The sequence below is a fragment of the Echeneis naucrates genome, chromosome 14 (genome assembly GCF_900963305.1).
Source record: "Echeneis naucrates chromosome 14, fEcheNa1.1, whole genome shotgun sequence".
NCBI classification, from domain to species: Eukaryota; Metazoa; Chordata; class Actinopteri; order Carangiformes; family Echeneidae; genus Echeneis; species Echeneis naucrates.
The window spans coordinates 21526645-21546711 of record NC_042524.1 but is presented as its reverse complement, the minus strand read 5'-3'; the positions used below and the strand labels follow the sequence as shown (position 1 = coordinate 21546711).

General features: G+C 38.4%; 1 protein-coding gene across 2 annotated transcripts; it reads right to left on the bottom strand.

Annotated features, from left to right (window-relative positions):
* Positions 1 to 916: 916 nt before the first annotated feature.
* LOC115053901 (RAC-beta serine/threonine-protein kinase-like) lies at positions 917 to 19278 on the bottom strand. 2 transcript variants are annotated; one of them, XM_029518773.1, is made up of 14 exons: positions 19175 to 19278; positions 17687 to 17845; positions 17394 to 17522; positions 17153 to 17264; positions 16741 to 16891; positions 12506 to 12637; positions 11098 to 11163; positions 9889 to 9957; positions 9634 to 9756; positions 7560 to 7688; positions 4321 to 4535; positions 4153 to 4240; positions 3460 to 3562; positions 917 to 3367 (listed from the first exon to the last, which is right to left on the bottom strand). In XM_029518773.1, the coding sequence occupies exons 2-14, from the start codon at positions 17730 to 17732 to the stop codon at positions 3288 to 3290; spliced, it is 1443 nt and encodes a 480-aa protein (XP_029374633.1). In that variant the 5' UTR covers positions 17733 to 17845; positions 19175 to 19278; the 3' UTR covers positions 917 to 3287. The 2 variants fall into 2 exon arrangements, with proteins under 2 accessions (XP_029374633.1, XP_029374634.1); XM_029518774.1 differs by lacking the exon at positions 19175 to 19278 and adding an exon at positions 19030 to 19162.
* Between the last annotated feature and the right edge of the window lie 789 nt (positions 19279 to 20067).

The following is a 20067-nucleotide window of genomic DNA, read 5'->3' as shown; positions in this document are numbered from 1 at the left end:
ACATCCTTTACTCTGGACTATTTGCTTGCGCCCGAGCACCTTGAAGTAGTCAGCGGTTGTGTGCGGCGGCATGTGAGATGGACGCTGGAGGCGTGGTCGCTACCCGGCAGCACATGTTCCTTGCTGGGGCGGTTGGGAAGGGTGCCGTGAGGCTCCCCTAAATGGGCCAGAGCACACGGCATCTCCACCGTGTCTGGACAACAGATACAGAGAGAGCACAGGGTCACCTACTTACGTAACAATCTATTTCGCAAATCCCGAGCATCCCACTTTCGGCCTCATGCTCTCCTTGTGTGAAGTTATTGTTTATTCATTTAAAAGTAATACACTATGTGTGAGGCCTACAGTTTGAAACTAATCTTCACGTGGCGATAAATTATCAGAAAACTGGTTACAAAACAGCAGATTTTCACAATGATTATCCTGGATGTTAATCAGGGGATAACACTGGAGCTTGGATAAGATTGATCAACAGTCCTGGTTTAATGCACAGGTCTGATAGTTTCAAAGGGGCTTGTTTCCTGGCATAGATTTTCTCTGTCGTGATTCACAGATCCAAAAACCATATCTTCCCTCTCATTTACATCAGTCCAGCGGTCTTAAGTCTCATACTATTCTTTTTCAGAAACCACATTGTCGAGGTGCCCATATAGAGTTCAAAGACACTAGTGAGTGACACTGATAAACCTGAGTCACTTGAGTGAGATGTTCACATAATTGTTGAACATCTACATTGTCATATAGATCAGATCCAGAATGTATGTGTTAAATAATGGAAGAAACATTTTTTAAATAGCCTGGTTGCTATTGGGTCTAAAGGTCAAGTTGTTGGTTTACATGATGAGACCTTGGAGAGATTTAATAGTAAAAATGATTCCAAATACAATACAGCCACTGCAGTTCATTCCAAAGCTGCTGTATTTTATTGTAGATCAATGCTACTTGTGCGCAGAAGCTGATGAAATTAATAGTCAATCCACTTTTAATTAAAACCCCCTTCCAACACAGCTGATGTCAAACATCGGGTGACCAGTTACAAATTCTTCCAGAGTGAGTGAAAACAGAACAGTTGTTATCCTCATTAGGAAGCACATGATTATGCTGAAATATTTACGCATTCTATGATTTACAAAATTGATTACATTTTCTGTCTAGTTAATATAACAGTAACTGTGTTCTGATATCACCACAAAACAGCTTTGAAAAAAAATAAATAAAAAAAACCTCAACAGCCTTTGTGTAGTCAGCCTGTGGTCACAAGCATCTGCAAAGCTGAATACAACCAGTTTATCAGTTTAGCAGTCTGTATCTCTGACTGCTGGTAACATCTGTCCTGTGCTTTTCGGACACAGCTCCAAGACTGAAGGAGGGAAACCTGCCAAATTGAGGGCTGGACTTTCTTGTCTTAAGGAAACTAGTCACTTACCTGCCATCACTTCTGTATGCTTTACACTAAAAGGAGTACTTAAGAGTGCAATGTGAGTGGTAGAGGAACGAAGCTACTGCAACTTACAGGCAGGGGATGAAAAAGAATCCAGACATCACAATGTATCAAAGACAATTAAAAATGTGTATTGGATCATTGTTCTGATCCAAATGTTTAATGAATAATGTAACTGAAAAACAAATTTCTTTCAACCATTATAAAGTTCCTTAATTTGAGACCATTTATGAAGTATGTTTAGGTAGGGGAAGGATGAAGAAGAAAACAGCAAGTTAAGATGTAAAACTATAAGATAAACATGACAACATAAAAATAACGGAAATTATTTCAAAACAGCATTTGTTGTAATAGGCTCTGTAATGAGAAGTCATTACTTCAAGTCATTATCAGAGCGACAAGACTGGAGCACCAACACAGTGTTGGGTGCAACTTCATGTACAGTATAACGCTTTGTGTCGCAAAATCTCAACAGTGTAGCTCTGCAGGTGATCATTTAATTTTGTAAGTAAAATGTGGGAACAACTGAAAAAAAATAAACACATTTCAAATCCAGATTGCACTCAAAAACAAACTCTCATAATGGGCCATGTTCATGATATACACAGCATGCTGGTTGATGTTTTAAAATATCCAAATTGACTGGATATTTGAGAAGCAGCAGTAAGTTGGATGCACCAGAACATTCAGACAGTCAGAGGCCAGCAGTACATCGAAATCAGTCACAATTATTAAAAAAATAAAAATAAAACAACTAGTGAGTTATTAGTTTATATTATAATAAACCACCCAGTGAAAATATATCAACAGGACAATGAATCTGTCTGACCATTCGGTGACAAATTTAGATTTTTGACAGTTATTCATTTTGTAAAAATTTGGTGCCAATCCAAGAAGCTTTTGGCTACCGTATGAACATGGGCCATCTGAAAGAAATAGGTCTGTGTTAAATAATTAAGTGCTATTTAAGCCTCTTCAATCACACGGCTGTTTATTTAGCTGGGCTAGAAAATCCAAGACATGAGAATAAGAAAAAAGTTTAAATAACATTTACACTTTGTGCATTAAGGTATTCCCACTTCCCATTAACTGTTGTCACTCTTTACAGATGTGTTCACAAAGATCACAGTCTGTGATGAAGTCATTTGTTTTCATTGCATACAGTTTAGCAGGACAGCTTTGCTGCGTGTTTCACTTTTTGAAAGCTTTTGCCCATGACACTTTGATCATCCAAGTGTTAGCAATCCATCTGTTGTTGCTAATGCATGTTGTACAAGGTTTCCATAAAACTTTTGATTTTGATGCGCATGTATATATATATATATATATATATATATAAAAGCAACAAACACACACAAAGCAAAAAGAAAAAATCCACACAGATCTAATAGATAAACACCAAACTGCCACGCTTCTTCATCCCTCATGTATGTCTTACCGCCAGTGGTAACAGCTAGCTGTTAAGAAGAGCACTTTGAAACCTTTGAAGGAGCTATGGATGGCTTCTTATAAGATCACGAAGGAAGAGTTTAAAAATGACTGGTGGTCTACAGTCTGAAAAAGCAGCAGCAGCTGTTTACAGGCCATCTGAGGGTGCTTGATTGTGTTCTTGAGTTATGTTAACAAAGTGAAGTACTGAAGTCCAGCCTGATACAGTACAGCCTGTAAGGCTTTGTCTGTAGTGTGGATGGAGGAGGTTTCTAAAGAGAAAGTGGCCACCACTGAGGCACTTAGATCCTGCCACTACCAAACCTCCTCACTAACTGAGATTCTGCTCATTGTGTAGCTGTAAAGGATGTGGCCACGTGTGTGTGTTTGTGTGTGTGTGTGTGTGTCTGAGATGCTATCACTCTCTTATGCTAGCAGAATAGGAAAACTGGGGGAAATGTGCTTGCTGGCCAGGATCCTCACAGTCCAGACTGTTATCTAGAAGGAGAGAGCAGAACTCAGTTGCCACATACAAGTCATGAAACCAGAACTTGTTCGGGAAGGTTCTATCACTGTCAGATGACACTTACACTTGTCTGGAGGAGTGAGAGTGATGGTCTGTGCTGTGAACTCTTCATCAAAGTACCGGGTGTCTGTCTCTGATGTCACTTGTGGTCTGAAGAGTGGAGTGAGCTGAGGTGGGACAGGGAAAAGACTGGTAAAATACAGAATTTATGAAATATTTACACATGAAAAAGGATCTGTGATAAAAGCCACATTAGCCATGTACAGTACATTCAGAAAGTGTTCAGACTCAAATTCTCAAAATTTCTCAGTCTTGTACCAAAATAAAAATAAAAATTTTCCTTATGAATGAAAATCACTGACAATCTATCATGACTAGTTCTCTCCAGTTCCTACCAGCACCTCCTGCTTCCCTTCCCCTGTCCATCTTTCCACATTTTGTCTGTCCTTTATTCCCCCTTATATTCACTGAGGTGTAGCACTGCCCTCCCTGCCACTCAAATGTCATTTCAATCAATAAAAATCAACAAACTAGCTTCCAGGGAGGGCATGTGACGGTCACGCACAAGATATTTAGTTGCAATAATAAAAGTAAATCAACCTCAATATAATATAATATGTCAAGGCACAACAAGTGAATGAAATCAGAGATATAACAGCTGATTGCAGTTAACAGAAACAGTTAGCCAGTAGCCCTGACCCCTGTGTTGCTGAGGAATAAGCAAACCTGTTTCACTTGTTCTATCAAAATGTCCTACCTTCTTCTGGTCCACATCATGCCAGTTAATGATAATGAAAAATTTGTGACCCATTACTTCTTTGGCATCATTGGTCCCTCCACCTAACCTGTCAGTACAAAAAGAATGTCAGAATTAAGTAGGCATTTCCAGAAGGGATACAGAGACATGATCAGTTTGGGTAAACACCTCTGTTTTGGATCCTTCTTAAGTAAACCAGCCAGCAAGGACTTGGCCTCAGGTGACAGGTTTTTGGGGAAGCGGATCTCCTCCATGAGGATGAGCTCAAACAAGCGCTCATGGTCCTGGTTGTAGAAAGGCAGACGGCCACACATCATCTCATACATGACTACACCCAGACCCCACCAGTCCACTGCCCGGCCGTAGTCATTATCTTCTAGGACCTGAAGAAGATGATGTTTTTAAAGGCAGGTTTTGTGATATAGTCTATTGCACGATACAATCAGACAACAGTTTGAGTTGATCAACAGATTCTATAACTATGCAGAGATATTTAATTTCATAAAAACTAATACTTTCAGTAAACAAATGTAAGGTAGGGGCAAAGTCTCAAACTTGCATAATTAAATTGTTTTGTACAGTTAAATATGAATGACTGTACAAAAATATTTAAATATTCAACCTAGTGGCTAGAAAGACTCATTGACAGATGAGCTGAACATAGACAATTAGAGCAGTAGTAAGGCGAACTAATGTCTTTTAATCTGATCTCATGAAGGATAGGTTGTCTGTTTGCATTTATTATATAATTTATTGCCCTCTTTTGGCAACAGCAAGGTATTGAGTCTTAGGCCCTGCTGAGATTACGCTTGTGACTGGAGCAGCCATCTACTGTAGTTGCTGATTGTCATAATCAAATAGATGAGATGAGACAGATGAGGTTACAAAAGGGGTTTTAATCATGAAAAAAATAGTTTGCTTTTTAAGATTTTGCACTCCCATACGCATCTGAATGTTTTGCAGAAAAATCATGGGAAATCTGAAAAATTGCAAGTTGCTGCAATTATGGGAGCGTTTGTTTGAATTTGTGTTATTTATTGCAAGATCACTTTTCCTGGATTGACTGACAGTAACTAACTATTCAGGACCGTGTGTCCGGTGCACAGGTTTTCCATCCTTGGACCACTTTTGGTAGGTTTGGATCACTGCAGACCAAGAACATACAGCGGGTAAAAAGTATTTTACACGTCACAATTTTTCTCAGTAAATATATTTCTTAAGGTGCTACTGACATTAAATTCTCACCAGATGTCGGTAACAAGCCATGGAACCCACATATGCAAAGAAATCAAACCTTAGATGTCCATAAATTACATTATGTGTAATAAAATGGAATGACACAGGGAAAGAGTATTGAACACACTTACTTAAATTTATTTAATACTTCGTACAAAAGCCTTTGTTGGTAATAACAGCTTCAAGTCGCCTCCTGTATGGAGAAACTAGTTGCATGCATTGCTCTGGTGTGACTTTGGCCCATTCTTCCACACAAGCAGTCTTCAAATCCTGAAGGTTTTGTGGGCCTCTTCTATGAACTAATCTTTAATTCTGTCCATAGATTTTCTATTGGATTCAAGTCAGGTGATTGGATGGGCCATTCTAGCAGCTTTATTTTCTTTTTCTGAAACCAAGTGAGAGTTTCCTTGGCTGTGTGTTTGGGATCATTTCATCTTGCTGAAATGTCCATCCTCGGTTCATCTTCGTCATCCTGGTAGATGGCAACAGATTTTTAATCAAGAATGTTGCAGTACATTTTCCCATTCATCCTTCTTTCAGTTACATACATTTTTCCAGTGCCATATGTTGAAAAACAGCCCCACACCATGATGTTCCCACCACAAAATTTCAAAGTTGGTATGGTGCTGTGCCATTTGACCTCCAATAAAATCTTTATTATGGCATCCAAAGAGTTCAATTTTGGTTTCATCTGACTGGACTATATCCTCCCAGTATTTCACAGGCTTGTCTAAATGCTGTGCAGCAAACTAAATGAGCCTTAACATATTTTTTCTTCAGCAATGGAGTCTTGCATGGTGAGCATGTATACAGGCCATAGCTGTTGAGTGCGTTACTTATTGTTTTCTTTGAAACAATTGTACCTGCTAATTTCAGGTCTTTCTGAAGCTCTCCATAAGTAGTCCTTGGCTCTTGGATTCCTTTGACTGAAATCAGAAATCTTGTGAGGAGCACCTGGTTACAGCCAATTTATGCTCAATTATGTTTCCACTTCTTGATTATGGCCCCAACAGTGCTCACTGGAACAGTGAGAAGTTTAGAAATCATTCTGGAATCAATGCCATCAGTGTGTCTTGCAACAATAAGGTTGTGAAGGTCTTGAGAGTTCCTTGCTTTTACCCATCACGAGCGGTTTCTTGTGTGACACCATAGCAATAAGACACCTTTTTATAGGCCATCAGTTGGGACTGAAGCAGCTGATATTAATTTGCACTGACAAGGGGCAGGACTGCTTCTGACTACTGATAGATTTCAGCTGGTGTCTTGGCGTTTGGTACCTTTTTGCACCTCGATTTCTTCATGTATTCAATACTTTTTCCCTGTGCCATTCCATTTTATCACATAACTTATGCACATCTAACGTTTGATTTCCTTGCATGTGCGAGTTGAATGGATTGTTACAGACATCTGGTGAAAATGTCATGTCAGTAGCAGCTTTAGAAATATCTACTGAGAAAAATGGTGACATGTTCAAAACTTATTTTACCTGCTGTAATATAGAGCAGCATTGCTATGTTGGAGATGTTCCGACCCAGCTGTCTAGACATCTTAGTTTGGTCCCTGTCAAAGTTGGTTATGAAGTTAAACTTGGCCATTTTCTTACAACAATAAGGTTGTGAAGGTCTTGAGAGTTCCTTGCTTTTACCCATCATGAGCTATTTCTTGTGTGACACCATAGCAATAAGACACCTTTTTATAGGCCATCAGTTGGGACTGAAGCAGCTGATATTAATTTGCACTGACAAGGGGCAGGACTGCTTCTGACTACTGATAGATTTCAGCTGGTGTCTTGGCGTTTGGTACCCAAGCAACACAGCAACTTGAGGAAAAAAAAATTAACTTGATACTTTATATAAATATCCCAGGAATTTACAGGTGAGATGGTAACTAGATGGCATACACTAAACATTTCAGTGGCCATAATTTTATGGATAAATGGTATATAACCTTGGCATTGCAACTTAAGAGATTTTAGTTTTATACTACGAATACTGAACTATTAATATCTCAACATTGGTACAGACATAAGCTATTGGCAAGAAAGTACTGAGAATTTCCAAAATCCTGCACAACACATGCACACAAAGAAATGTAAAATTTGTGGGAAATTTCTGTACCCAGCAAGTGTGTTTGAAAATAAATCCGCCACTAAGTCAATTTCAATGGCTTACCTCAGGTGCTAGATATTCAGGAGTCCCGCAAAAGGTTTTCATGGTAGCATCTGGAGTAATGCCCTCCTTACAAAGACCGAAATCAGTGATTTTGATGTGGCCATCCTTGTCCAGCATCAGGTTCTCCAGCTGAGAGAGAATGAAACAAAATACTGATCAAATTTAATTATCAAGATCATCGAATAGGACAAATCAGGTTACAAAGAGGTTTTAATCAAGAGAAAATAATAGTTTGCTTTCTAAGATTTAGTTTCAGCAGTAGGTTTCATGGACAAAACGTAGCCTTGGAATCACGCACTGAGATGCTTTTTTTAAGTGCACGATTTGCGCACAACTGACCCAACAAATACAATTTTTTGCCCAGGCAGTGTTGTGACTTCTGTTTGGATGTTACTGGATGCATGTGAATTTCTATAAAATTGCTTGATGAAATTGCATTTTTTCCTGGTACTGTGACATAATTTTTGGTGACAATCTGAAATGTTTGTTTGGCGGTTTACAAACTATGTTGTGGAAAATAGAAGTGAAGTGGTGGAGTATACACTAATACACAAGAATGAGGCCAAGCATTGCATTGTGTATTGAGTAGGGTTGCTGCTATTGAATATTTTAGTAATCGAGTATTCTACTGAAAACGCCATCGATTAATTGGGTAATCGGATTAAACATACTTTTGATTAGTTAAAGAACAACTATAAGTATACATGTTTTCGTTGTCGTCACGTCTGATCTCCATAGAGAGAGCACATTTAAGCCACGTTCATACCACAGGGGAAAACAATCAAGAGCTCGCCATTGATTTTGACACTAAAACCAATTGCATGGAGAGACTTCATCAACCTCAACCTGTCAGTAACATTTATCTGACTATCCCCTCAATGTAAACCATGCAGTGTTACTGAATTAGTTGAAGCGTCCAGCTTAGCAAAGTTACCCTAACCCTAACCCTATGTGACTGTATGTTACATGCCGCATTTGAGACATGTTTATTGTTGCCATAACGATGACGGTGGCTAACTGTTTAAGTGTGGAGAAATGTAAGGAGCCATATGATTGGCTGAAAGCAAACATGCCTGATTGGCTGATGAATCTGTCAATCAGAAACATACATTTGATCAACAGTTTTTTCAGCCAATGTTGACGTTGGTTGACCTGCAACGTCAGGGCAGTCTCAAAATTCAACGTACAGATTTCGTAAGTGTACATTTAGCAGTTCGTATGCCCCGTGAAATAGTCAAGAGACACCTTCACACAGTACAAAGCTAATGGAGAGCTGTCAATCATTTTCCCCTCTGTGGGCATGGCTTTTGGAGTATGACGCATTGCGCTTTGTCTCTCTCTTCCTGCTGCTAAAACCAAATATGTCTGCCCCTCCTTCATTTGTGTGCGTGACATCAGCACATTGTGCCACATTAAAAGTGGTGGGGGAAATATCATGCTCTGTAAAAATGTAACAATTCCTTGAGGCAGAGGAAATTCTTTGAGCATTTCTTGTAATCAAGTGCTCGAATTATTCGAGGAATCATTTCAGCCCTAGTATTAAGTACTTGAAATTGTTTAAATTCCCTTTAACAGTATAGATGTTCCTAATTGCTCCTAGGAATCAGCGTCAGGGATATAAGCCATGTATATTGTAATTAATGGTATCACTTCAAATAATTACTTGTCTTATAATGCAGCTTCTGCTTGAATAGCCAGAAAAACTACTATTACTTGAAAGAAGAGGCAGATTTACTGAGTGCGACTGTCAGTGGTGGCATGTCGTTTCAGGCATCACTTATTCTGATTAACTTAATGTCAGGCTTAAATGAAAGTATGCTTTTTTTGGGGCTGTGTGTACTTTGCACACTACTAGCACTTCCCAAAGACAGCTTGTGAGAGAAGAAGATCCACTCTGTATAAAGATCACTGGAGGATTGAGTAAGATAGCTTCCTTTTAGTAGATCGCATTGTGTAATGTCCTGTTGAAACCACCAATTATCTTTTTCTAATAATCTTCTCTGAATTCCAGATTTACTACTTCTGTGGACATTATAGTTTAGTTTCAAAGTTGATAGATATGATTACTACTCACCTTCAGATCACGGTAAACAACGTCACGTGAATGAAGATACTCAAGTGCTGACACAATCTCTGCACCATAGAAGCGTGCCCGGTCTTCTGTGAAAACTCGTTCCCGTGACAAGTGGAAGAAGAGCTGAAAGAGGCGAGGGCAGGAAAAGAGCACTTGTCAGTTAGAAAATAATCTGTGTACGCACAATAAACTGTTAATACCATGTGACATTAGTATCTATCCATGTGACTAAGATACATGTATGTGAGGTCTCACCTCGCCTCCATTGGCATATTCCATTACAAAGCAGAGCCGATCATGGGTTTGGAAAGCATATTTCAGTGTCTGCAGGAAGAAAATTAGGACAAAAATATCTGAGGGGTTGAAGACAGTGGATCCCTGCACACTTTAAATCATAGAGAGTTTAAATTTGTGATGTAAAACTATATAATGTTGATGGAAGGACCAACCATTTCAGATTTAGAGGCACTATGCTGAAAGCTGGCTGTGAAGAAAACAGGGATGGCTGACAAGGTTTCATAAATCAAATCTTAATCATAAATCAAAGTTGAGTAGTCTGCATGATAAACAGAGCTGTTGGTCAAATCAAATCATAGGCATTTAGGAGAACAGCATGACACAAAAAGTCTGAAAGAAGTTTATATAGAAATTAAATGTCTGCAACTGAAGTCGAGAGAAGAAAACAAGAGCATCTACAGGTTATGTGAGTGGCACCGAGAACATTAGTGCTAAGTATTGACATTGAATACTTTCAATAAGTGATTTCTTAAAATATGAGTTCCTCATTTAGTTCTGACACAGTCTCTCCTCTGAGCTTAAGGCTTAAAATATTGTAGTATGCCAACTACCATTGTCATGCTTTAGTACTACACAGCAATTAGAGGGGGGGCTAATGGGAATAAGATTACGCAATAAACCAAAGTATTGGACAAACTGTTAGCATTTTGATGCAATGACAGTCCCTAGATGTCATGATGATGTTGATGACAGGAAGCATTATCCAAGTATTATCTCTCTCTCCATACATGGTTCAGAAAGACTCAAACCAGTTTCAGAAACACAAACCAGCTCATAAGACACCAAAAATCATGCTTAAGTCAGAGTCACTGTAAACATTAACTGACATTCTTAACCTCCATCTGCAGAATTTTATGCATTGTTTCCTGCCATGTGTATGGTTGATTAAATAGTCACATGTATAAAGGGCCTTCCTAATTCTATGCTCTGTTTGTGCATTTTAATCTGGATCAAAATGGTGGTCCTCCCAACATTGAGGACGTTTCTTTATACTGACATCCTTTTTAATTGTGTGTCAGGAACTATTTACCTCGAGCTTTGAGACTGACCTAACTGAATTCCCCATTTTGGGATATGTGAAGTTTTTTGAACTGAACTATACTGACCTGAACTTGAGACAGTGGTGTAAAAACTATTATCAAGTGGATCATTGGTAAGTGTTCTCACCGTAAGGAAGGGATGTCGCGTATTTTGTAGCACTCTGCTCTCTGTAACTGTGTGGGCCACCTCATCCTGCCAACAAACACATCATTAGAATCATGACTTTGTAGCATAGACGCCATCTCTGTATGTAATAATAAATAAAAATGTTGGGCATTAAACAGAAGAGGCTCAAATCAACCGACCTCAACCTGTAGAAGTCTAGTAAACAAATCAACTTCTAATGAATATCTTTTCATTAGAAGTTTCTTTCGGATAGACATTCTTTCAAACAAAGGTTCTGCAAATAAATGTTTGTACAGTGTGTGGCTGTGTGCATAAAAGGGAAGTGCTTTATGTGAAATGACGGAAAAAAACAAAACCAAACAGATTACTGCAGGTACAGTGTAATACAAAGACATGAATTTCAGTGAAAGTGAAATACAAACAGTAAAAAAAAGAAAAACTAGACTTTATTTTCAGTTATGAAAAGCAGAATAAGGATACACTGTTAATGAGCAAAGGAATTAAGATTCTCAGCATGTATTTTCAAATTTTTCAGATGAATTTGCCTCTAAAGGAACATATAATTTCAAAATTAACATCATGTCACACTGAATAAGAATTTAAATCAGACTAAGAACATGCATTTGGAAAACATTTACTGGGCTAAAAAAAAAAAAAAAAAAAAAAAAATCTAGTGCTTGAAGAGTAGTGGGGCCATTTGCACATATGCTTCAAGGAAGTATGACTTCTTTAGAACCAGTGGAATCACCTTTTGAGGTCCATTACAGAAAAAAAAAAGAAAAAAAGAAAAAAAAGGGAGATTTAAAGCTGTTCTGTATTGGTTTCACAATAAAGTCCTAGAACTTGGATATAGAGTTCAAAGCCAAAAACCCAAATCATTAAAGCCTGGAGCACCTTCCTCTATTACTTAAGTTAAGTATGATGTAGCCAAACACACAGAGGCAGAAAGAGACAAACAACCACTCACACTCAAGACTTTCTGGCAATTTACAGTCACCAGTTAACCTAGACATGCATGTCTTCAGACGGGGAGGAACCTGGAGTATCTGGAGGAAACCCACATAGGCAAGGAGAGAACATGCAGACTGCACAAAAAGGCCCCAGGCCGAGGAACCGAACCTGTTACCTTGGCGTAACAGCACTAACCACTATGCTACCTGCATGCTTCCAAAGAATGGAAATGAACATATCTGCAAACAATTTGCTACATCAAATAGATTTGGTAAAGGGGTGTCTTCTTTGTCAGGGATTTAAAAAAAAAAAAAAAAAATGTGGATACATTTCTAGCAGAAGTGAGAGTCTCTGAATCTTCTTGCTTCTCGCAAAATGTCTACATATTTAATACTTCTTACAATATTGTATAACAATGCTTTACCTTAAGGCAATGGCACACAAACACACCACTCACCTTGGCTATTATGACCTCTTTGCGCAGTATTTTCATGGCATAATGTACTCCACTGGACTTCTCTTTAACCAGAATCACCTTCCCAAATGTCCCCTTGCCAAGCAGCTTAAGGTACTCAAAGTCACTCATATTCTGTGAAATACACAAGGCGAATTCATTACAAATGTGGATTTTATAGTTTATTGGATAGCTGTGTAAAAACAAATTTAAAAACCAAACTCCAAAATGTTAACAAAACCTCGAACCTGAACATTTTAGTAAAACTGAAGTTTTGGCTTTCTTAAGAGAATATCTATGTACACCATTATCAGGCAACTATTAGTGTGCAGAAAAATTATGCAACTAAATGAAAAACAAAGATTTTCCCATCTCACTTGTTTATTTTCACCTGTTAAAGTGAGAATACACTCAAAACTTACAAATAAACGTTTCTGAAAAAAAAAAAAAAAAAAAAAAAAAAAAAACCTTCAGTGACCAATATAGCCAACCCAACATTTCTCAATAGGGTTTAAATCAGGTGAAGAAGGGGGCCATGCCATTGGTTTTTCATCTTCAAGGGCTTTACTGGCCACCCATGCAGTGGAGTACTTTGATGCATAAAAATCAAAGTCTCCTTGAATGATGGACTTTTTCCTGTACCACTGCTTGAAGAAAGTGTCTTCTAAAAATTGGCAGTAGGTTTGAGAGTTGATTTTGAGTCTATTTTCAACCCAAAAAGGTCCAACTAGCTCATCTTTAATAATACCTGCTCATACCAGTACCCCACCTCTACCATGCTGGCATCTGAGTCGAAGTGGAGCGCTCTGTCCGTTACTGATCCAAACCACGGGCCCATCCATCTGGTCCATCAAGAGTCACTCTCATCTCATCAGTCCACAAAAACTTTGAAAAATCTGTCTTCAGATATTTCTTGGCCCATTCTTGACGTTTCAACTTATGTGTCTTGTTCAGAGGTGGTCGGGTTTCAGCCTTTCTTACCTTGGCCATGTCTCTGAGAACTGCAAACCTTGTACTTCTTGACACTCTAGGTAGGTTGCAGTCGTGGAATATGGCGCCACTGGAGGATAGTGGGTTCCTGGTAGCTTGATGCTTGATTCTTCTTGAATCATTGGCAGTTAATTTGCATCTTTTCTTCTCAACACGTTTCTTGCGACCCTGTTGACTATTTGCAACAAAACGTTTGATGATTCTGTGATCACGCCCCAATATCTTAGATATTGGTGCATCTCTCTGAAAGACTTTTTACAATTTTTGACTTTTCAGAGTCAGTTAAATCTCTTTTTTGGCCCATTTTCCTGAGTAGAAGAAGATGCCTAATAATTCTGCACACCTTGATATGGGTGTTGATCTCCTTAGGCCACACCGTCCCTCATTACATAAATACACATCACCTGATATGCATTAAATCCAATAAGCATTCAAGTTTATACAGCTTGGAGTTGGAAATTACGGATAAAAAGATGATATGGTCAAAATAATCACTTGCCTAATAATTGTGCACACAGTGTACATTGCCGTGCGTATCAAGGGGCATGGAGGCTACACTACCTTTGTTAAACAATGAAAGAAGGACCAAGCAGCAAAGCTTTGTTTCCACCGAAGAAAAAAGGGAAGTCGGCAGTGTGGGAGTATTTTGGATACAGCAAGAATGACCAGGGAGTCATTCAAAACAATAGATCATCTGTCTGCAAAACCTGCCGAAAAGTTGCAGCTAAAGGTAAAGCACATCAAACTGGATGCAGCATTTGCGGGTTCACCACCCAGCTTTACACATCAAAGTAAAGGTAACACCTCAAAGTTGAATTACGTTAGTGGCACTGTATTATTTTTATTACTGTTATTTCTGATAGCAATTAATTATGATAAATTAAAATCTCAAAAGAATTTTCATGTGATTTTATGCATTAGTTCATTAGTAGTGTTGTGAAATTAATTAATGCATAATAATAGTAGTAATAATAATAATAATAATAATAATCATCATCATCATCATCATCAGGATAATCGTGAAAACGTGATTATTCCTCAGACTATAATCGTACAACCACAATCTATAATCATTGCATCCCTAATCCAGACCTAGAGACATTCAAACTTCCACCCCACTTCACCTGTGGGTTTTCATGTTGGTATGGAGTACCTACAAAGATCATATAGCTTCCAAAATTTAACCTTAGTCCTATAACAGTGTCAGTGCATTTTAGCACTAATCTGAAGAGGTCAAAACAGACACACTGCATGCAGTGGATGCGTGTCTCTCACATAAAAGCCATGTTGCATGAACTACAGATTCCACATTGTGCCTTATTTTTAAAGGCACTTCTTCTGAGAAGAGACCAGTTGATTACACAATGACATCATACCAGCAAGCAGTTTGTGGAGTGATTATTTGTCTGAGACAACTGTGTTGAAAGATGACAAAAAAATAAATCAAGCTGTGAGAATTGAGGTATGAACTGAGAAGATTTTGTGGCTCCTTATCTAAATGGATTTGACTAGTGACTCCACGTTACTTGTTGAGGCAGGAATTCTGATTTGGAAACATCGAAATGTTCTTTGTTACAGCAATGTTACCAACACAGAAGCTGGTAAACATCTACTCTGAAAGTGTATATATAAAATGTGCTTCCTTATATAAAAATGGCATTTATAAGGTAGAAACATGGTATTTAAAAAACAGTTTGAACACAGATCTGAGCTAATGTAACAGAAAAAAGAGAAGCGGTTTACCAGAATAGCCCATTTAAAAAACTGCCTTAGGCAGCGGCACCAACAGTTTTAGGAGCATAGACTCAGACATTGGACATGATAGATCAGGTTTACCAGCTTACACGACAGCTAGCAACTGACTCTTTCTCCCCTGCATCTGTGTGGGTTGTGCATGTATATATGTGATGACACTGTTTCTTCCAGTTATGTGTTACCTAAGTCATAAGTATATTGATAATGGGAAACTGCTTTGCTGGCTATGAAAAACAAGCGTGAATCTCCTCCTTTTTTTTTTTCTAAATGTTTTATTGTGTAAGAAAATGGCGGTCCAGCAACTCAGAAGTGTTTCACCTAGTCTGGAAAGAAAGCTTAAAAACTTATAAAAAAGCTCTCTGTAATGCTTAGCGCTAATGGAATAAAACAAGAACAACCCCAGGTTTCTCTTCAGCACTGTAGCTAGGCTGACAGAGGGTCATAGTTCAGTTGAACCAGCGATCCCCTTAGCTCTCAGCAGTGATGATTTTATGGGCTTTTTTACAGATAAAATTATAACAATCAGAGAAATAATCCATCAGCTCTTACCTACATGAGACAATAATCTTCCAATGAATACAGCAACTCTGGATTCAACTGCAAAGCCTATTTTACATTTGGAGTCATTCTCATTTCTGAATCTTTCAGAACTAGCTTCTATTGCTTCATCATCCAGATCATCATCCTGTCTGATTGACCCAGTATCGACTAGCCTCTTTAAAGAGATTTTCTACTTAATTGAGCTATTCATTGTAGAGCTGATCAATGCTGCTGCACAAATATTAACAGGAACTAGAAAAATGTCTGTGTATATTCTCATTCATCCACGTTATAGTCATATCCGGCCAACAATTGAAACGAAAGCAACTGGACTTAGGACTAGTGAGGACTAGTCAGACCGATGCGTTATGAACTGATGAAGCCCCTTGGATAAGTGGAAACGTCTTCTTTGACAAACCTAAGTCCAGTTGCTTTCAATTCAATTTTTGGCAGGAACTAGAAAAAGGGATCACATTTATCCTGTTTTAGTTTCTCTTCATTGGCTGCTGGTAAAATTCAGAACAGAATTTAAATCCTTCTGTTAACACATAAAACTCTTAATGACCAAGCCCCATCATATCTCAGAGAGCTCATACTTCCTTACTGTCCTAATAGGCTACTCCGCTCTCCTTTCTTTACTCCTGGTTCCTAGAGTCTCTAAGAGTAAATCGGGAGGCAGATCTTTCAATTATCAGGCTCCTCTTCTATGGAACCAACTTCAAGTATTGATCTGGGGGCAGACTCCTTAGCAATTTTCAAGACCAGGCAAAACTTTTCTATATGATAGAGCTTATAGTTATTTTTTTGTTTCAAGTGTTTGCTCATGAGGGGATCTGTTGGGTCTGCTTAAATAATTTTATAAGGAGTTTGGTAGGGCTACAATACTACAAAAATTATAGTGTAAAAAACAACTGTCAACAAAGCGTAAGGTCAGCAACAACTGATCCTCTCACCACTTTGGTGCGGCCCTTGGACATAGCCACTTCCATCTCCTCCAGGCTGCTTTCACTGGGTGAGCCAAACATGTCCATTGGCTCCTCATCCTCCTGTTCTCGCATCTTTAGACTATTTGCCACAGACTGGATTGCACGCATCCACTCCTCCCTGAAAAGAAAATCCCAGAAAAACTAAGGCATTTCTTGACTTAAACATCAGATTAGATTTTCTTTTGCATACCGCTGAATAGAAAAGTAGTCTAGAGACATGCATGTTTAGGTTGATTGGGGACTCTTAAATGCCCATAGGTATGAGTGTGAGTGGTTATTTGTCTCTGTGTTGGCCCTGTGATGTATAATCATCATCACACGCCATCTTGGACAGACATGGTAGCTTGATGTAAATATTTAATCCTTTTGCATAATTTACCTCTCTTCATTGCTGTCCACATGAAAGGTGCGTTCAATGACGGTGGTCCACTGTAGGCAACGAATCACAAATGTGTTTGGTCGGGGTCTTTCTGTCTTCATTAATTGGCATTCTATAAAACACACAATGAAAAAAAACTGCTAGATTCAGAATGGTCACTATCTCAAAACATCACACTGAAAATGATAGTTTTTCATCATTAGACCATCTTATTTGTTAAGTAAGCATCTGGAGGACAGACCTGCTACTGAGAAGTTGTTGAGCGGTGGCGAAGTCTGGTCATTTACATCAGGCTTCTCTTTATAGCCAATGAAGGAACCATCACTTTTTAGGATGAAATACCTGGGTCTCCATGTTTTGATATATTCACCTGGCCAGAAAGAGAAAGGGAATTTGAGGACAAATTTCAAACAGGAACCCCACTGGTATTTTTTCTATCTGACTGAGATGGTAATAATTCTAGGTGCTTATAAAACTGAGCCAAAACTCTTCCCCTACTTATGCTAAGCCTTGGTTAACATGACAATACCTTACCTCTTTTGTGGAGCCAACCCTCTCTGACTATATTAACTTCATTCATGATGAGAGATCAGTTTCGAAGAGTGTCAAGAACGAGAAGTCGGGAAGGGGAACAGTGGATTACTCTTTCACTCCTGTTCAAGTCTCAGTCACAGGTTCAAATTCCAACAGTACCTGATGAATGAAACAAGCAGAAATGTGTTTTCTGTGAATGCATACTATTAATGTGACATCAGTAGATAATAAGATGCTACCTTACTGAGGCAAATGAGATCAGATAGCAAAGTAATCAGCTCGAATCATCTTATGAATTGATAAACCAAATTCTTAATGGAAACAGGAACAGTAACACATACTTAGGGGTATACAATTTGGACTATCTATCAAGCAGGGTTTGGGTGATTGAAATATCTGCAAAATTCTATCTACTTTTATGGAGTGACTCAAACTACTCCTCCGTATGATTATTTAATGCTGTTTAACTGCAATATCGAAAGAACATATTAAAACTAGCTAATTTCTCTATAGTTATGGTTTGCATTTAATTTCAGAATAGATAAAATCTCTGGAGGACTAACTGTGCGAATCACAGCTACAAAGTAATGAATTAATGAGTTGTGAGTGAGTACTGAAATTAGATGGAGAGAAAACGGACCACGAAACACAAATTACAAGGGCCTTGCCTACCTTTCTATGAAGCTACTTTGTAGGACGTGAATGTGATCTGATCCTTATACAGGGAAAGCTACTGAACTGAGAAGTGAAACGTTTACAACTAATAACGCTAACGTTAAACTATCACGTGCAATAAATCGTGTTGCTCAAGTAAGTAAGAGAAAGAAAATATTGAATTATTAGCCATGAAGTGGTTCAATTTATCATCTTCATGACTTCGAAACACGCTATTAAGCTAATTTATTGGTGTTGCAATTGTGGGCGGCTGTTATTCAAAATACTTAGCTAATGCTAACGCTCACATGTAAAGCTGAGAGCAGTTAGCGAAAGCTGTATGCTACCTAAGATAAATTAACATTCTACGGAAGTACGTGCGAAGATAACATGATTTACTTCTGTAAATGTAGTTAATGGCCAACCTAACAGTATTTGATAATTAATCTATTTCTATTGTGCACTTCAAGTACCAAATCATCAATTCACGCTTTGACATACATGTCACCCAAGTTAGACTCAACTACGCTAATTAAAGCTCACAGTTACGTATTAGTTCGTTTATTATAGCTAAAACACTCCTTTTCAATGCGTACGTTTTACAAGATTTTAATCACTGTATTGTAATAATCCTAACGCCTTCGGGACTATCATAATTGGAGTTGTTTATTTTTTGTTAACCTTCTTACATTAGCGATCATATTCTTGCTTGTCGGGTACTGATGTATCGTCGTTTCTTGCGAGGCTTTCACACAGCTATTCTTATCAGCTGCGACCAACAGGCCCGTCAGCTAATTGCGTTATACGATCATTCAATAGCAAGCTTTTACACACATTTCAATGATTTTTATCCCACGTTGCTCTCGGTTCAGTGCAGTTTTGACAAGCTAGATCCAGTGCAGGCCATCCACCCAGGAAAACACCATGGCTTCTCTTCTTCACGGTATTACAAATAGGGCTGCTGCTCTCTGAATGTATACCACCACCTGCAGGCAAGATGGCGCAAACTCAGTTATGATGGGTTCCCGACTCAGAAATCACAGACTGTGATCCAACATTCTTCGGAAACAGGGGAATAACCAGTGAAAAACAATATAAAAAATAATAAAATAAATAAAATGTGGATATTTTTGATCAGTTTAAGTGTGATTTCCATCAAGAGATAAGGCAGAAAGTATATGTTAGCTGTCTATTCCACAATGCTTTCTGCCACAGCTTGATTTAGATTTTGTTTTTTCATAAACATTCATTCAGCCTTTAATGATCGTGCGAGCCGGATCTGCAAGCGCACAATGCCCAAGTCTGGGCGTTGAAATATTTGCGTGGAGCTAGTGTGCTAGTGTGGAGCTAATTTTCCACCCCTGGTCAACACAGTCAAAGACCAGACCAAATTTACTCATATATGTTGATGTCAGCATCAACAATATAAAAAAGGGATTCCGTGTGAGTAACTAATGATGGCTGCCTGCAGGAAACAGCTGAAGAAGTTCCCCAAAAAAAAAAGTAACTTCCCAGGGCTTATTTATGACACCCATGTGCAGACTTAATTTCATCTCACTTTTTCAGTACAAGTACCTACTTCATCTCTTATTAATTTCTTCTAGAACTTATATTAAGCAGAAATTCAACAATGAATTTACTTGCTTGGTGGTAGGTAGACTTGGTAGGTTTCTGGATCACCTTTGTTTTGTTTAGATCTGGCCGATGGGCTGGCATGTTCAAAAATT

Coding starts and splice junctions, on each gene's coding strand:
- LOC115053901 (XM_029518773.1), bottom strand. CDS start 17,732: ATGAATGAAGTTAATATAGTCAGAGAGGGTTGGCTCCACAAAAGAG. Junction 9,958..11,097: donor CGCGACATCCCTTCCTTACG/GTGAGAACACTT, acceptor TTCTTCCTGCAG/ACACTGAAATATGCTTTCCA. Junction 7,689..9,633: donor TTGTTTACCGTGATCTGAAG/GTGAGTAGTAAT, acceptor ATTCTCTCTCAG/CTGGAGAACCTGATGCTGGA.